General features: G+C 42.1%; 3 protein-coding genes across 3 annotated transcripts; 1 reads left to right on the top strand and 2 right to left on the bottom strand.

Annotated features, from left to right (window-relative positions):
• The first annotated feature begins 1,242 nt into the window (after positions 1-1,242).
• Positions 1,243-5,327, top strand: LOC103973884 (transmembrane 9 superfamily member 8). Its single transcript, XM_065097728.1, is given in 4 exon segments — positions 1,243-1,706; positions 4,704-4,781; positions 4,783-5,017; positions 5,019-5,327. Coding segments are annotated over 4 exon segments (1,086 nt in total).
• Positions 5,328-6,139: 812 nt separating this feature from the next.
• On the bottom strand, positions 6,140-6,932 carry LOC103973882 (early nodulin-like protein 15). Its single transcript, XM_009388554.3, has 2 exons — positions 6,675-6,932; positions 6,140-6,591 (listed from the first exon to the last, which is right to left on the bottom strand). Exons 1-2 carry the CDS (start codon positions 6,859-6,861, stop codon positions 6,239-6,241), a joined length of 540 nt encoding a protein of 179 aa, XP_009386829.2. The 5' UTR covers positions 6,862-6,932; the 3' UTR covers positions 6,140-6,238.
• A 306-nt stretch (positions 6,933-7,238) lies between these two features.
• LOC135607366 (nucleoid-associated protein At2g24020, chloroplastic-like) lies at positions 7,239-18,149 on the bottom strand. Its single transcript, XM_065099133.1, has 7 exons — positions 17,960-18,149; positions 17,131-17,273; positions 15,357-15,457; positions 15,231-15,270; positions 8,668-8,739; positions 7,614-7,670; positions 7,239-7,534 (listed from the first exon to the last, which is right to left on the bottom strand). Exons 1-7 carry the CDS (start codon positions 18,042-18,044, stop codon positions 7,457-7,459), a joined length of 576 nt encoding a protein of 191 aa, XP_064955205.1. The 5' UTR covers positions 18,045-18,149; the 3' UTR covers positions 7,239-7,456.
• Between the last annotated feature and the right edge of the window lie 96 nt (positions 18,150-18,245).

The following is an 18,245-nucleotide window of genomic DNA, read 5'->3' on the forward strand; positions in this document are numbered from 1 at the left end:
TACTCTTTTATCTATTTCTAAAATTACTAAAATTATATTTTATATATTTAATTTTATTCTACTTAATCTAAAGTATTTAGTTTTTAAGGTTTACATTTAATTATATAGTCTCTTATAAGAAAATAATATTTATTCTTCTTCTAATCATAGTGTCTATCAATTCTAATCTCTTCTCTAAAAGTCTTTATATATTCCAAGTTACTAATATAATTTTTTGTTCTTAAACTAACCTTTTTACTTTCATCAGCACAAAATAATGAGAGAACTCTTACCTAGCACTACATCCAAGCACTGATGTGATGGGTTACTTTTGAATGACTTTTTAGCCCATCGTTTGTAGTTTGGGATATCTAAATGGTGAAAGTACCTTGCATCACTTCTGAGTAATAACCTAACTCTGAAATCGATTAAGATATATGTTCATCAGATCTAACATAGTTTTACGCTAATTATCAATGACCTAATGTAACCCATCATCCTTTTAATTAAAGCTTGGGATTGACATAGATGATGTTTTTTAAATAAATATTGAATATTTTATCTAAATCCAAATCTTGACTAAGTCTAAGAAATAATGAACTACATAAAGTAATCAATTGATCTTGATCCCTAGTTAGTTCTTAGGTTCTTCGCCAAATATGTATTAATTATGAGCTATATGGAAATGTGATTTTATTAGTGTATCATCTCTATGATATGTACAACAAGAATGATGCTCCTGACTTGGGCAAATCAAGTTGCACATATGAATGTAGAGAGATACATTGCAAGAGCAACTTAGAACAAATGATGGGCCAATCTTGAATTCCAATGGCCCAGAATAATGTCAAGCCCAAAGGATGATGAGTTCTTGAACCAACAAGGACAGGCATTATGACTTGACTCGGAGAAGCTATGAAACAAACCATAATTGAGTAATATTCAATACTGTATATTATAGTTATTAATTAAGTGTCCTTTCAAAATATGAAAATAGAGTATATATCCATCAAAAGAAACTCAGGTTAACCACAATTAATTAATCTAAGTTAAAAAGATAAAAATAAGACCTAAAATAACTATATTTTATTAATTTTATAAAAAGAATATATTAATTATTAGAACTTTTAATTAAAATCAAATTATAGTCAAATGACATAGATTAATTATAATGGTATTTATATATACAAGTTTTAGTATTATACATATGTGTACATATCTGCTAAATTTAAATTTAGAGAAATTAATGCTAAAACACTTATTATGGAGAAATGTATATGTGGTTTTTTTTTTCTTATTATTATTTCTGGTCTGTTCGAATCCAAAGCGTCAGAGTTACGGCCGTATCAAAGTCAATTATTCCTCTCCGCCATGGTGGCTATGATCATGCTGCGAACACTGTACAGAGATGCCTCCAAGTACAACCAGCTTGAAACCCAAGAAGCCCAAGAAGTGATAGGGTGGAAGCTAGTTCATGGGGATGTATTCAGGGCTCCAACCAACTCAGATTTGTTGTGCGTATATGTTGGAACAGGTGTTCAGTTCTTTGGTATGCTACTGGTGACCATGATTTTTGCAGTTCTCGGCTTCCTCTCTCCATCAAACAGAGGGGGACTGTTTGGCAGCTATTCTCCTACTTTGGGTCTTTATCGGTTGACGGCATTCACTTTTCCTTGTATCGTTTCAGCTATCTTCTTCATCTTGAATGCTCACTTGGGCTTGATAAAGTGATAGAATAAAGAGTGAAATTATAAAGGTAAAAAAAAAGTACATCTCAATTAGTATCAAACAATGTCTATTTATATATAGTGAAAGAGAGGATTTTTTTTAACTGAGTAGCGAGATTTCCTTATGCAGTCGAGGAAATCTCTCATATGTTATCATGCTTCCACAAGATCGAGCTCATGTCAAGGATACCGATCTTGGACCAATGCAATAAATATAATTTGTAAGCTAGAGGCTTCGTGAGTGAGTTTGCTAGTTGATTAGCTGTATGAACATGAGAGACACGAAGTTGACGTCTGACAACTTGATCTCACACGAAGTGAAGGTCGATGACAATGTGTTTAATGCATGAGTGGAACACTAGATTGACGCATAGGTAGGTAGCTCCAACATTGTCACAATATATTGTAGGAGTAAGGGTAGACCTGACTTTGAGTTCTTTGAGGAGATTTGTAACCCAATTGAGTTCAGCAGTAGCGGTAGCAATGACATGATATTCAGCTTCAGTTGTAGACCGGACGATTATCTTTTGCTTCTTAGAACTCCAACTGATTGGATTAGACCCAAGAAAGACGACATACCTTGAGGTGGAGGTGCGATCATCAAAGTGCTAAAAGGAAGTCTATGACTTTTATTACTGAGACAAACATCAGATCGAGACATCGATGCCACACATCAATTAGAGCTACAACTGAGGAGTAGACAGTGGGTTGTTTTATTTGTGTAACTGACAGCCATTCATAAACATTGTCTTTACTCTAGTCTTGGACTAAGGATGCTCCCATGCTCAAATCTTTGACAAGAAATGAGTTAGGAAAGAATTCAATGGAGGTATTATTTTGTTTGCAAAATTGAAAAACGGAAATAAGATTTCGTTTAATGTGAGGTGCACACAAAACATCATCGAGTGTAAAATTATGGTAGGTGAATTAAGCATTGTAGAACCAGTATGAGTAATAGGAATTCCTTTACCATCACCGATGATGATGTCTTCATTTCCACTGTAGTTGTTGTGGATGGACAAGTTCTGTAGATCAGATGTGATGTGATGAGATGCACCAAAGTCTACGATCCAATTTTGATCACTAGTGTTTAGAGTAGTCATGAGATTTACTTGAGGCCAATGTGATTGAGTAGGGAGTCTGGGTCGAGATCGATAGACCTTTGCAGAGTGATCGACTTTGTCACATAGTTGGCACACAACTTTTTATTGGTAGTGAGGGCGCTAGGATTGCTGAGGAGTAAAGTAGCCACCTTGGGTGTTGTGATTGAAATATTGATGATATTAAGGAGGTATGGTTTGTTTGGAGCTTATAGGTTTAAGAGGTATCTTGGTCAAACCTTTGTTGACAGTCTTATTATACGGATTGCCCCTCCTCACTTGAGCTATGATGGATGATCCTGATAATTTGTCTTCATGCTTTAGATATATCTCAAAGTCAGTCAGCTTATCGTAGAGTTCTTCGAAAGATACTGATGAGTCACATGCCCGTATTACTGTTACCAATTCCTTGTACTCATTGCCGAGGTCATTGAGGATATGAACAGTGATTTCTTCATCAATGAGAGAATGATCTATCAAGGCCAAATTATCGATGATAACCTTTATATTGTGTAGATAATCAGTAACAAGACTTCCCTCTTGTCTAGTTGTCATGAGACTAGATAGGAGACTAAGCATACGAGTGCGTGAACTATTCGCCAGGGTAGTTTTCAACTTACATTAGGCTTTGAAGATATGAGCGGGGCGAGGGATCCAGCAACCGAGGCTTGAATTGTCTGGAGGATGAGACGATCCTGGCATAACCATAGTTTGTGGTCCGAATTTGGTACTAGACTAGGTGCTCTTGGGATGTTTAGGATTGCCGGTGGCCAACGAAGGGAGCCATCGATATAGCCTAGAAGATCATAGCCAAATAAGAGATTAGAAAATTGAGCACGTCAGGATGCATAGTTGCCTAGATAATTTGAAGAGGATGAAGGTTGCTGCATTGATGGAAATAAGGCTTGTATGTGGGAAAGTACTATGGTTCCCTGCGACAACAACTAAAGCATCAGAGGTAGATGATGATGACATATGGAAGTAGGTAAAAGGTTGCAGCAACGCCAATGATCAGGGAAGAAGAGGTGGTGGTGGTGCAGATCAATGTCACCCGAGGAAGGTTGTTGGCAAACGAGGTCTTTGTTGAAGGAGAAGATTAGCTTTGTGTAAGATAATTGCAGATCTTTGTACAGCATATCAATAGTTAGGAATCTGGGCAGCGATGTAGTGATGCAGCAAGTGGTATAGAAAGATTCCAAATGCTGCTTATCGAGGCAAAGGTGGAGCAAGATGCAGTGGCTGCCCCGATCACCGACCAAAGGCAACGGGAGAGAACTGCAAAGATTGTTTGGTAACAGTAGAAAGGGATGGTAGGCCTATACCAAGACAAGGTCCTCGCTAGGACCAAGACATGACCCGGTAGGAGTGTCTCTGTAGGAAGATCAAAACGTTGCCATAGGATGCCGCTGGAAGCAGTGAGGACGATGTTGCTAGAGGCGAGGATAGCGATGGCAGAGGCATTGGTAGGAGTGGAAGGTGGGAGGTGAGAGGTGGGTGATTGCGGTGGCTTGAGTTCGTGCACGTAGCAGTGATCCACGCGTTACTGTGCATGGCACAACTGTATGTATACGCAGAGGAGAGCACCAGACCGCCCAGCGTGTAGACTATTGAAGGCACAGGCGTCCCCTTCGATCTCCTCAAGTTTACTTTTATGGCAGATCAACGAAGACTGCCACAGTGAGGAAGATGAGGATGAGGATTGACCGCAGAGTCTTGCTTGGGAATGTAGCTGCAGCGACGATGGTCGCTGGCCGGAGACAAAGAGTAAAATTGTAAAGGAAAAAAAAAAATACATCTCAATTAATGTCATATAATATCGATTTATATATAGTAAAAGAGAATATTTTTCTTTGAGCAGCAAGATTTCCTCGTGCAGTTAAGAAAATCTCATCTGCAGTTGAGAAAATTTCTCATCTGATAAGCTGTCCCCTTTAATATTTGCTCTTGTACTACTTTGGTTTGGTATATCCGTGCCTCGTGTTTGTTGGAAGCTATGTTGGTTTCAAGAAGCCTGCAATCGAGGATCCCGCGAAGCCGAACAAGATTCCCAGGCAGATACCAGAACAGGCTTGGTACATGAACAGGCCAATTTTCTCGATACTAAATGGTGGCATTCTCCCTTTTGGAGCTGTTTTCATTGAGCTCTTCTTCATCCTTACATCAATCTGGCTTAATCAGTTCTACCACTTCTTCGGGTTCCTCTTCGTTGTCTTTTATCATTCTCATTATCACCTGTGCGGAGATCACAATCGTCCTATGCTATTTCCAGCTGTGCAGTGAGGATTATTTGTGGTGGTGGAGATCCTACCTGACGTCTGGATCTTCTGCTCTTCATCTTTTCCACTATGCAACCTTCTACTTCTTCACAAATCTGGAGATTACCAAGCCAGCCTCTGGAATTCTGTACTTGGGATATATGTTGATTGCTTCTTATGCCTTCTTTGTGCTGACAGGCACAATTGGCTTCTGTGCATGCGTCTGGTTTACTAGGTTGATTTAGTCATCAGTGAAGATAGACTGAGGATTCTCGACTCATATTGGTGTTCTGAAGCAAAGATCACGGTCAACTGTCAGCTCATCTGGAATCAATTTTGTAGTCATGGATGTTCCACTTAAAAGAAAATTATGGGGTGAGATTTTATCTTCTTATTTAGATCCACTCTTACTCTTTTTTCCTTGATATTTCAATGTAGCTGGTGTTCAACTGATGATGATGCTTCTTGAAATTGTAGGATTAAGGTCACTGTATAAGACATCCTTTCAAGGCTGTGTTCTTTTCATCAAAAAGTGGTTGCGGAAAAATTATACGAGTTAGAGTCCATACCCATGTCATGTTCAAATTGTCATGCAATATCATCCTACATAAGTCAAGAAGATTTCACTGTTTCTTTCAAGGCCATGAAAGCTTTTACGCTATATGAGGGGGCCTTGACATAGTTGGATTTGGTCGTTCGGCCTTGTAGTAGAGCTCCAAGTAGCCGATGGCGGCGACGACCATGAAACCGCCGACGGCCATGGTGGTCGGGCTGTGCGGCATCTTGCGCCGCTGGTGCACCACGCCGAGGAGTCGGCCGGTGGCCGCTTCGCATCCCTCTCCTTTCTGCTCATCGCTTCTCTCTCGATCTCTGCCCTTGCAGTGAAGGGAGCAGCTTGGCTTTAGGTGCCACGTTCGTACGTGCATGGCGGATTCGAAACGTGGCAACTGGATGATCCGTTCGTGGGCACGCGCGTGAACCGCGAGGAAGGAGATGGTTACGTGGACTTGAGGGCTTTTTAAGGGGGTGGCAGCACAGTTGATATTTTAATGGCTTTTGCGCTGTACCGAGCTTCGCCTCACATAATAATAAAATAAATTCAATGCAAGAACTAAAACATCAAAATTCGTGCAGCCTCATCAGGACCGAGGTAACACGGTAGCTGCGAAAGCTCGGTTCACATCAGCATCCCCAGAACCACCAGAGAGCATGCCATGCCACTCCCGAAAACCACCGCCCTCCGAGCGGCGCTGGTCGGAGCGACCGCCGGTCCCTCGGACTCCGCCAGGGACGGCGCCGTAGCGAGGCCGCGGAGCGAGTGGCGCTCCGACATCACCACCACGATCAGCTTCTCCCCCTCCTCGCAGGCGCCTGCTGCTCCGCTGATGAAGTAGTTCGCTCCGGGGAGGTGCAGCCTCACGACGGTCGCCCCGTCCTTGTGCTCCGCCACCGGACTTGAGCGGTTGCAGCCCAGGTAGGCGTCCCTGGTTACCTGCAGTACCGAGTCCTTCGCGGCGTCGTACTTCCAGACTGGCGTGCAGGAGATTGGAGACTTGTCAGTGTCTTGTTTCTCTTGCCTGGGAAAGATGGATGTAAGGAGCGGAGAAGGTTACCGAGGGAATCGCCGACTTGGAAACGATTCTTCTCGGCCCATTGGTTGAGGGAATCCGTGGTGTTGGGTGGGACTCGCCACGCGTTGTCGTTGCCTCCGACCAAGAAGTCCCTTGCTTCTGAGCTTCCCAAAATGCTTGCGAGGAGAAGGGCGAGGCAGAAGGGCGACAAGGACTCGGATGAGGCCATGGAGAGAGAGAGAGAGAGATGGTTTTGTTGGGAAGCTTGGTAGGGCTTTATTTAAAATTGAGGGAAGTAGCCGTTGGAAGGAAGCTGGGGGTGTTGTTGGGAATGGGAACCAGGTGTGAGCTCGTCCCGTCGTGCATCAACGGCCACAACATATCTATCGAGGAATCTGGGGATCAGACGACACATTTCAACGTTCGCATCACTCGGTTCAAGATCTAGGAACAGGAGATCTATGTGTTGATTTCATCCATGTTCTCGAGTTACAACTTCGGCCCTAACAAAGTTTGGCACACATCAAAAAGCATACATCGGATGATAATTCATTATCTTGCGGCGTTGCTGAGAAATTTAAATGCGAACAAAAATGATAATTCAACTTCAAGGGCGAAAGTAAATGGTATGAGATTATAGGAATTGCAACAAAAATGATAATTCAACTTTAAGGGCGAAAGTATATGGTATGAGATTATAGGAGTTGTCATCAACTTGACTGAAAAGCAAATCAACAAAATGGCCCCTCGACTTCATATCACGAATTCTGTCAAGGTGAGGAACACGAGTTCCATGTAGACCATGGTTAGATGAACCGGTGTATTCATTGCTTCAGTCCTTCGCTGAGGCCTGGTGGCATTCCCAAACTCTGGGCAAGATTGCTCATTCTCTCTTTCATAGCCTGGAAGATACAAACATCATGTCATCATGCAAGATAAATCTTAAGTTGGATCACCATATGGTAGCAAAGTAGATCTAACCTGAACACTTTTCTGGTGCGCATCCTTGTACGCTTCGGTTACCAACAGAGAGAGCTTCTGCGAATAAGGGAAACAATCTTGGTCCATTGAGATGTTGATGCATTGAAGACGAAAGAGGTTTTGCTAAGAAATTGTTGAGTTCATGATGAGACATGGGCAACTTCCAGATTAGTGGAGTAACAGGTTTGAAGCATTGCATGACAAATACCAATTTGAGATTCACATTGGGATGTCATACAAGATAATAGTACAAACACAGGCCAATGCAGCTGACAATTCATATGTTCTCACACAGTTAAGACATTAGCCTGGCTGCATAAGAATCTTATCAGTAAAGCAAAACATTTTTGTGTGGTTGCTGAGCATGCAAACTGCAGTCCACAATTTTCAGTGTCAACTATTTACCAAAGATACTGATTGGACTTGACGATAGGGCCAAGTCTTGGAAATGCAGTTGGTATAAATTAACAAATGAGAAAAGTTATATGTAACTACTTAAAGATGCAGGCCACTAAATAAAGCTTTTTCTCATAATTCTGTGTTGTAATTGGACTTACACAGAATGTACCACAAAATGAGGACAGGTTCTGGTACAATTGTATGGTTGTTTCTTAGACCTACCCAAGGTTGAGAACTCAAAACCAAGGATGTCATCTATCCTAACTGGTCAAGACTATGACTGTTTGATATCAGTGTCTAAGTACCTACAGTCATCACCATTTGCCAAAAATAAAAAGGGAAAAAGAAATGGCCGTTTCTGTTCATGGCACATCACAAGGTCATGCATGTCCCTAGACTAGGATCACGAGACCCTTGTGCTCAAGAAACATCGCCTAAAAGAATGTACTGATAAAAATCCAGAATAAAAAATCAAAATTATCTTTTCCTAGCAATAAAATCAGTATATTAAATCAGTTTAGTGTTCTGTAGATCAGCGATACCAACATAATAACACAATTAGAAACAGCAGTTGGAAGTTGTCATGATATGCACAATGCACATACAGTTTATCTGAGAAGTACAGTTATATCATTGGTGCAAGACTGGAACTTACTTCAGAACCCAGCTCCATTGCAGCCTCGGTGATTTCAATGCGTATGGGTTGCTGGTTTCCAGAAAGAGTTGCCTGGCAAAAGCATTAAATGTAACCAATTTGAAAATTGCATACACAACTATTTAAGGTTGCATTCATTAATGTTCAACAGCACGGAATAAATGTAAAAAAACCACCACCAAGCAAAACTGAAATTGACAATTCCTGAATTGATCTTATCTTATTTGATACAGAATAATTAGTGACTATAAGCATTCCCAACTCATTACTTCTGCTGTCACATTAACCTATGGTTTTAAACCATTAAATTCTTAACGGTAACACTACAGGACCAAACCTAACACAAATGCTATAGCCTATTCCGAAAGCAATGAAGAAAGCAATTATTTGAGTGGTTCCAAGAAAAACATGATGAACCTTTATCGTCAGTTTCTGTCATATCAAAAAGGGTGAAAATAGCATTTTAAATACAATAACATACATGCACATATATATACATAACGAGAATGTTAGAGAAAATATAAGATCTGGAAAGGTGATGAACAACCAAATCACCATGTGCCAATATATGCATCAGAAAAGGAGAAAAAACTGAGACAAGGTTGAAGCTAGAATCATCATATGGGGGACCACATTAATATGCATAAAAATTGGATATTATAGAATAACAAATATAGTTATTGACAAGGTTCACAATCTTGCATACTGGTACTATACCAGTTAGAGCTTGGACTGGTACAGTACCAGTCCATACCAATGTACCTGAGTGTTGGTACTTCAAGGTACATATCAAGTTTTAAAAAAATCTAGAAAAAAACAGAAACTGCTCAATACAGAACCTATGCCAGGCATACCGGGAGGTGAAGGGCTCGTACCACTCAATGCAGGTCCAGTGCTAGACATACCACTCGGTTTACATAAGTTTGTGTACCAGTGGGATAGATAAACACAACCGTATCGAGGTAAACATGACCAGCATCAAACAGTCTGAGCTGTAACAGACAAAATTCTAAACAGGATGTTTGATGTAATGTTTATGTATGTCCGTGTCTTTTGGTTTGTTCATGCTTTGCACAGCATGTAGAGGGACGATCGAAGGCTTAACAGCCCCATGTTAGTTGGGTTTGGTGGCTGTTTTAGGCTTTGTAAATAAAGATTGTGTCATGTGGACACTTGTGAGAGATACCCAGTCTGTGGTGGACCATTTTGGATCCTTTGTTATGCGACCGTTCAAAACTTGTAAAGTCTGTTTGTAATTTGCATTGATTATGAAGTGTCCTCTGAAATGTTTGCTTGTGGATCCCGAGTGAGGTGTTTTCTCTAACCTGTTTTCTCTTTTGTAGGTCCTAAGGGACCATGGGAGGTTTCGGGGAGGCTGATCTTTACGGACGGACGCGTAAGGGTGCCGCACGACTTAGGCAAAACCAGCTAAGTCCGTGAAACAGATGGTATCAGAGCAAGACAAGCACTCATAGAAACACTTGGCATGCAAACATGGGAGACCTGACGGGGCTACGTTGAGAACAACCGGCATGCATGACCGTTTGGGGGAAAGCGGGTGTCATGACCCGAGTCTAATGGGCTAACTGGCCTATCAACTTCGTTTGGTCTAAACCACTGACCAAAATGCTTAAGCTGAAGTTGATAGTAGCACACTCATCAGACCCTTATAAGTCAATCTTAATCTTGCCCATTTTCAATGTAGAACTAATCAGGGGTGTTACAATCTCCCCCACTCAAAGGCTTGACATCCCCGTCAAGGCCCAACATAACCCAAATCAGACCCTAGCATAGTGCATGTGAGGCGTAGCCCAGTGGTGGCTCCACGCCGTGACGAGTCCTCTGGCTCCGTCTACGGGTAGCCCTTTCTTACTCGAGCCACCTCACCATGCCCAAATGCTAGGTCGGCTCTGATACCAAATGTCACGACCCGAGCCTGATGGGCTAACTAACCTATCAACTTCGTTTGGTCTAAACCACTGACCAAAATGCTTAAGCTAAAGTTGATAGTAGTACACTCATCAGACCCTTATAAGCCAATCTTAATCTTGCCCACTTTCAATATAAGACTAATCAGAGGTGTTACAGCGGGCATAGAGATGTAGGGAAAAGGAATCGCCTAGAGGAGCAGGTATCTGAGATTGGCATTCGGAGGAATAGCCAACCCTTCGTGCAAGAGGCACCACAAGGACAAGCAAGTTGGGAAGAATATATAGCGCACAAAGGTTGGGATGGCTGAGTTTGAGCTATTGCTCAATGTTGGCAACCATACTTGATGGTGCTCAAGGCAAGCGAGGCACTTGGTAAAGGATGAGACCATGTAAGGTGGAATAAGTTGTTTAGCGATCGAAAGAGTTATGCAAAACTCACAAAGGTGAGGGGAATTGCTAACTCGAAGAATTCGGTACTCATGCAAAAGCTTGTATGCGAACGATGGAGTGTTCTTGGCCATCCCTAGGCGATCGAAACTCGGCGCCATGGAGCATTGAAACTTTCTCTTCAGCATGAGAAGGATACGTACGTAGGAGGCTGAAGTGTCCAGCAAGTTCAGCATGTTGCTAGGCCTTGAGGGGTGCAGCAGGGACTGTATTGACGTGGAGTCGCAATCTAGCAAGTGCGTTTGTGGAAGGTAGAACAATGCACAGGTTGTTCAGCAAGGCAGAGTAGTCCAAGGGGATGGTGGTCTCCAAAACTTTCAGAGAGATGGAAGCGAAGAGAGAAGTTGCTCCAACGGGACAGATATCTAGGAGGGATAAGTCTCAGCTCTCCAGAGGGAGAACCATATGCAATGGACCGCACATGTTGAGGAGGAGTACCTCAAAATAACTTCACAAAGCTCAACGAACCCAGCGAGCGACGAGGAGTCGTTGCATGATCTCGCTTGAGATAATGCATTGGGGAATGCATTGCGAGATCAAGTAGGGGAGCGATCCAAGGCAACACAAATGAAGGCACACTTGGAGTCGATACGGAGATCGAACTCAACAAAGGGCTAACCCGTGGAATGGTGGGCGCGAGGGCCACCGTCAACTCAATGCAAAACGAGGAGCGAAGCAACTTAGGTGTAACTTGACGAAGTACCCAAGCCGCATGAAGGGAGCCAGCATAGAAGATAGAACATGGAGCAGAGGCACATAGCTTTCCTTGGACAGAGGTCAAGGACATGAACTCTTGCAGAGGCAAGAGCAAGATCATGTTGTTCCATAGGTCCCTCATTCTGATGGAGTGGGCTCATCCTGTATGGAGCCAAAGACGAAGGGAGCTTCGAGGCACGTGCATCTTACCTCAGAGAAGCATTTGACGAAGGAACTAAGGCGACTCAACTTGCGGAGGCGAAGTTGGGTTCAAAAGGCCTTGGTACGGGACAAGAGGACGCGGAGGCAGGTACTCTTGAAGAATATGCCATAGTGCTACCATTCAAATTGCCATGAAGGGAACGGTGCGTAGCAGAGATTGTGCTGGTAGGGGCAAAGGCCCAGGATCCAGACAATGATGCACCAATTTCAGCGAAGTTGGTGGACTTCAGGAGCTACTAGGCGATGGACTATCCTAGAGCGGTGCTTTATTTGGGTGTAACTCGAGAGCAGGTGGACGAAGGTCGATTGCCAAAGAAGTGAACACAATCGAAAGTGGAAGAGGCCTTACGATGTGTTGGCAGAGGCCACACATGGAGAGATCACAATCCGAGTTCATCCCACAAGGATCAGAATGCAATGAACATGTCACCAGGAGGCGACATGGTGCAACGGATCATGGTGGAACAGTTCGTGGCCCGATACACATGAATAAAGCCCCGTGAGGGACTATATCATACGGAGGTATGATCGAGAGCTATTGGGAGCTCCACTTCAGTGAACAACACGACGACAAGAAGGGCTATGGATTCAAGGAATGAAAGCCATGGTATCGTAGAGGTGGGTCTTCCGTGTGTGCATGGAATTTTGCATTGGATGAAAGCCTTAGTCATCAGCATATGGGGGCTGTGTACCACCGAGGGAAAAGTTCGAATGCAAGTACTAGTGAGTCCCATGGGAGGGACTTGATCATGCAGAGGTATGATCAGAGCGGTTGGAGAGTTGGACTGCTCTAGAGCCCATATTCGCTCAAAGGAGCCTGACATGTCAGAGGATAAGGTCAAGTAAGCGAACGTTGCTACTAAGGAAGCTAAGGAGAACAGAATCGGTGTGAACCCTGCAACATGATGGTAGAGGCCATGTATGGGAGTTGTAGTCTATCTTTCCATTGACCAAGGGGAACTGCTTGGAGAACACAGAGGTGTTGAAGCAGGGGGTCGAAAGGGGCGAGGAAACAACGACGAGTCCAGAGGGACTTAGCTACCAAAAACAAAGCATCGATTAGAATGGAGGTGGACTCGAAGGAGTGCTACAGAAGCAGATCTACCGATCGTGAAAAAAAGGGATGTAGATGCAAGGTGACAGATAGTAGGGCCATGGGCATGGTAACGTAATGGTACCGTAGAGGCGAGACTTCCGTGAAGTCATCGATCCCTTGCTCTCATGGAGGGAGAGCGCTTGGTTGTGAAAGGGGCCGAGGAGGTGGAGCATGCAAAGGCAAACTCCAAGTACCGAGACAAGGTTGAAGGGCAAAGGCCAAAGAACTTCGTAAGACCAGTGTCAACGAGCATCTTATCAAGATAACCGAAAGTGAAGGACTTCGGGTCATGCAAGAGTGCACGACCAAGGAACGAAGCAGGCAGTACGCAATGCTATACCTTTGCTACTTAGTGGAGTAGGCGACAGGGTTGATGGAGAAGACGGTACAATCCCAGAGGCGACCAAAACTATTAGAGACTTACTCCAAGTTAGGGTAAAAACTTCCTACATTCCAAAAGTTCGATGACATTGAGAAGGTGAATCACAGTAGCTAACTCAATGCAAAGAGTGCAAACACTTCAAGTGCTTCAGAGGTGTGAGCAAAGAGCAGGCGAAGGCCAGTAACAAGCTCGATGCATGGAGTATAACTCTCGAGGAGGCGGGCGAAGTCAAGTAACTTTTGCCTTCTCAACTCTTAAGAGAATGGATAAAACCGAGTACCCCAATTCTCTTATCTATCCAGGTTCAAAGACCCTTCAAAGAGAATAGAAGACAATAATTGTTAAATCCTCACCAATGGTGATCAGTGCTACTGAGAGTAGATTATCCGCTTCATTTCCCAACAAAATGTCAATCGAAAGCGGAAGTGATGCGAATCTACTTGGAAGTAACAATTAAGTGAAAGAAGAGTCGATGGACAAATTTGGTGGAGGAATGACCCAAAACTTCAAAAGTTTACGAGGCGATGCTCGTTAAAGCTCCAATACGCATCCACCCAGTTCAAGCAGCATGAGACATTTAGGAGACTGGCGCATAGTAAGGATTATCTTTTCCTTCATCTGAAAGATCCGCAAGAACCAACAGGGATCAACACAACTCAATAAACCCCACACTAGAGGCAGAGTCATTGGCGAGTTGAAGCAGCATGGCGGATCAAAAGTTCGACTACTCAACAACAGCAGCAGAGAGCAGCTAGGAGCCAAGAGGCGCATTGCAGCGGAAGCAGAATATTGAAGACTCAGCAAAGGCGATGAGTTGTAGTGTCGGCAAAAGCTTCGACGAGGACGTCGAAGGAATAAGTGGGGGAGAATGTCACAGACAAAATTCTAAACAAAATGTTTGATGTAATGCTTATGCATGTCCGTGTCTTTTAGTTTGTTCATGCTTTGCACAGCACGTAGAGGGACAGTCGAAGGCTTAACAGCCTCATTTTAGTTGGGTTTGGTGGTCGTTTTAGACTTGTAAATAAATGTTGTGTCATGTGGACACTTGCGAGAGATACTCGATCTGTAGTGGACCATTTTGGATCCTTTGTTGTGCAATCGTTTAGAGCTTGTAAAGTCTGTTTGTAATTTGCATTGGTTATGAAGTGTTTTCTGAAATGTTTGCTTGTGGATCCCGAGTGAGGTGTTTTCTCTAACCTGTTTTCTCTTTTGTAGGTCCTAAGGAACCATGAGAGGTTTTGGGGAGGCTGACCTTTGTGGACGGACGCACAAGGGTACCGTACGACTTAGGCAAAACCAGCTAAGTCCGTGATAGAGCGGTATGGAAAACCTTGGTTATTGAACTGAAAATAACATCCAAAGTTTCTTCTAAAGGTCAGGATAGTTCATAGATACTAAAATTCTCATGAGCTTTTGGAGTTTAACTAAGAGTCAAATAGATGATCAGAATCATCATTCCAGTCAATCACATACCTTAAGTCCTCATTTCCTGATTCAAGAACTCCAAAGTGGAGGGGGAGTCTAATTTTAATTTAGTCATATCAGAAGGATCCCTAAAATTACAAAAAAAGCAATTCTTCTACTACAAATTTACACATAAGGCTCCCTATTGCATCACACGATAGACGAAATTATGCATCAGGTGCAACCAAAGATAAACGTCACTGAATCCATGTGAAGCACCTTCATACGAACCATAAATAGGAGAATAAAAAAATTGCAATCAAATATACTGGTCCGTTTGTAAATTTGCGAGGAAAAAAACAACCACCAATCACACACGTACCTTGATTAGCTCACCTTCACAATAACCATCAAATTCCGCACTACATAAGATTAGAAAAAGGCCAAGTGTTAAAGTTTCACAAAAGAGAACGAAACAGAACTATGTAAAATAGCAGCTAGCTCATACGCTTCAAGTTCCTTTTGTACTCGAACAGCTTCAACTTGGACTACCATTTGGGCTTTCTTAACAGTCTCGTATAAATTTTGCATATTTCCCAGAATGCCTGCCTATAAAACAGATTGAATGTGAGGAGAGTGATCCTTACTTTCTGTTACATTTTATTTATATGGAACAAGGACAGACTAGAAGGAAAGAATCAAATGAAAATAGCTTCAAAGTTACAAGAAATTCTTTAAAATTTTAGTACAACCAACAAAATTGAGATATAGATGTTTTCCAATATTACATAGCCTTACAACTATAATTGTCATCTAAAACACAATTTTACTAGTAGAGAATCTACTCACTATTGAGATGCACGGAGTTAAACAATAAGAGAAAGGGACCACATAAGTTATAAGGCATAGATTTTCAGCGGAAGAGTGCTTTTCATGTCTTTACCGGGCATCTCATTTGGGCTTCATTCCCATATTACATGAAAGCCACTATAACAGTTTGCAGGTTGGAGTTTTCTGTGGTTCAGTCATTGTATTTGATTCTTGCCAAAAGTTTTGACATATTCCCCTCTTCGAAACTCTTCTCAAGCTAAGAGCAACTACAGAGGATTGCTCTATGGTTGCACAAGCTAAAACTGCAACCAATGTAGATACAGCATGTGTATCACAAATGGCCTTGCGTGTTGAAAGTGTTTTAGTACCCCTCTCTTCCCAAACTTTGCTTTGATTGCTGACATCTAGCTTTAAGAATTTGCAAAAGACTTCTTGATTTCAACTCTCCTCTAAAGCTGACCCTATGTTGATAGCAAATTGCACACGTGAAGATGTGCAATATTTGTGGCTTGCACAACTCCATCTTTGGTATGAATAATGGGTGTTAAGAGTTATTGGTTCCAAAAATGAAAACACACACATGGCATCTATCAAGGACTTTAGGTACATTAGTTCTCACATAAGGTCTTTGCTGATTTGCATAAATAGCCAGACTGCATTGTTTTTTCGCAATTTGAATGATTTCCATAATGTCCACAGACGTATATTTGCTTGAAATATGTTTGCACCACAAATTACGCATACATATATAAACGTAACAGCCAATCTTATTTTTGTGTAATGTAAAAAATGAATATTCTTTAAAGAAAAAGAGGAAAATCCTTTTCCATGGCTGGCTATCTTTTATTGATGCCTATGAGATTATCTCAGAACATATTAGCAATTATAAATTGATAAAATGTACTTCTATCAGCTAACAATTGTTAACCAACTTCTTGTCCAATGTGTGGATACCAATACCACCAATCTAGACAACACCAAAATTAGCTTGATATGTCAAAAATTTGTCCGAACTGCAAAGTATTGGATTTATCCGGAAAGAGAATATGGAATTCATATCCCTTCATTCAATTATATGAAAATAATACAAAGGGCTAAATTCTCATGATGTCACTGAGAAACATAAGGAATTTAAGGCATCCTTAAAAGTTCTTGATTGTATGGCTCTCTTTCTAACAACATGTACTTCGAGGAGTCTCCTCTTCTCCAACAGAAGCAATGTCCGGTTCATGTCAGGAGAAAAGGAGGCAAGTGATTATGCTAAATTGTTGGCTCTAGTATTACAATGATACCAACCAAATAAATCTAATATTAGAAGTACTCCAAAAGTCTCAAGTTACTTCCATATCTGAATCAACAATAGAAATTGCAGAGCACTTATGTTATTCACCAAGAGCATTCTTATGTATAAAAGTACAGAACAATGAACAGGACATCGTTAGATCACTTACCTTTGATGGTGCATCATCAGCGTTCTCGCTCTTGTCCTTCTTTCCTCCAAATAAACCATATACACGCAGAGATCTCATTTTATGTTCTCCTCTGCTAGAGGGCCATGATATACATGGTGCACAATTTGCATTTAATCTATGACCTGAAAGAGAAGATGCACGAGTTCATATAAAACTTATAAAACTGAGAATAGGATGAATTGAAACCAAAAAAAGAAAATTATCACAAGCTGCCATCCACTCCAATAAATATGATCTGAATTTTAGATCAGACTGCAACTTAAGACATATTGTTAGATAACAAAATGCATCAACACTATATTTGTCGATCTTACTTAAACAAATACGTGACTCAATAATTTCCTTTTAGGATATATACATAACCCTATTGCACAGGTTAGCAAAAAATAGTCACAATTACAGCTAATTCTTCATCACATGCAAATCATACTCCGCACTGTCCTCGTCACAAGTCAATCCTATTCTGGACGCCCAAAAGATCTCATGGTCACAGGTAAAGCAATTAACAAGACGGTCAAAGAACTGGAAGAAAAAGTAAATTAACGGAGGCAAACACACCAAAAATTCAGAATCTACTATGCAAGATCCAATTCCTTTAAAGTGCCCACGAATTGCAACAGGTACGATGGCCCCAAAAAGAAGACTTTCGTAATCTAAATCTCCTAAAGAACAACGCTCGTAAAGCAAAAACATAGAGAAAAGAGAAACGGGAGGCAAGATGAGCAGGGAGAAGACAACCTAAATCAAAAGACCAGGGAACACGAACAAGGGAGGGGAAAAGATAGCGCCTTGGGACATAAACCCTTACTTTGGGAGGGGCAGGCGGAGGGCTTCCACGCAGCTGATCTCAGGACGTTCGACATGTGACCGCCGACCGCGCTCGTGGACGCCATTCGGGAGCAGCAGCAACCCCAAAGCTTAGAGAAAGCGAGAGAGAAGGGAAGGGAAGGGAAGGGAAGGGAGCGAGCTCGCTTGAGATGGATTAGAGTGGCTGTGGATTTGGAGAGCAAAAGAAACATTATTATATTCGCAGTGCCACCGGGTTGGGGAAATTGGTGGAACAGGATCCGAGTACATCTTATCGGATCCGAGTA

Source organism: Musa acuminata, chromosome BXJ2-3 (assembly GCF_036884655.1).
Source record: "Musa acuminata AAA Group cultivar baxijiao chromosome BXJ2-3, Cavendish_Baxijiao_AAA, whole genome shotgun sequence".
Lineage (NCBI taxonomy): Eukaryota > Viridiplantae > Streptophyta > Magnoliopsida > Zingiberales > Musaceae > Musa > Musa acuminata.

What these genes read in the sequence shown, in the direction of transcription:
- LOC103973882 (XM_009388554.3), bottom strand. Translation starts at nt 6,861, where the DNA reads ATGGCCTCATCCGAGTCCTTGTCGCCCTTCTGCCTCGCCCTTCTCCTC. An exon ending in CCAAGTCGGCGATTCCCTCG is followed by an intron (nt 6,592 to 6,674) that starts GTAACCTTCTCC and finishes CCTGCACGCCAG; the next exon opens with TCTGGAAGTACGACGCCGCG.
- LOC135607366 (XM_065099133.1), bottom strand. Translation starts at nt 18,044, where the DNA reads ATGGCGTCCACGAGCGCGGTCGGCGGTCACATGTCGAACGTCCTGAGA. An exon ending in CTGATGATGCACCATCAAAG is followed by an intron (nt 15,458 to 17,130) that starts GTAAGTGATCTA and finishes TCTGTTTTATAG; the next exon opens with GCAGGCATTCTGGGAAATAT. An exon ending in CGCACCAGAAAAGTGTTCAG is followed by an intron (nt 7,535 to 7,613) that starts GTTAGATCTACT and finishes TGTATCTTCCAG; the next exon opens with GCTATGAAAGAGAGAATGAG.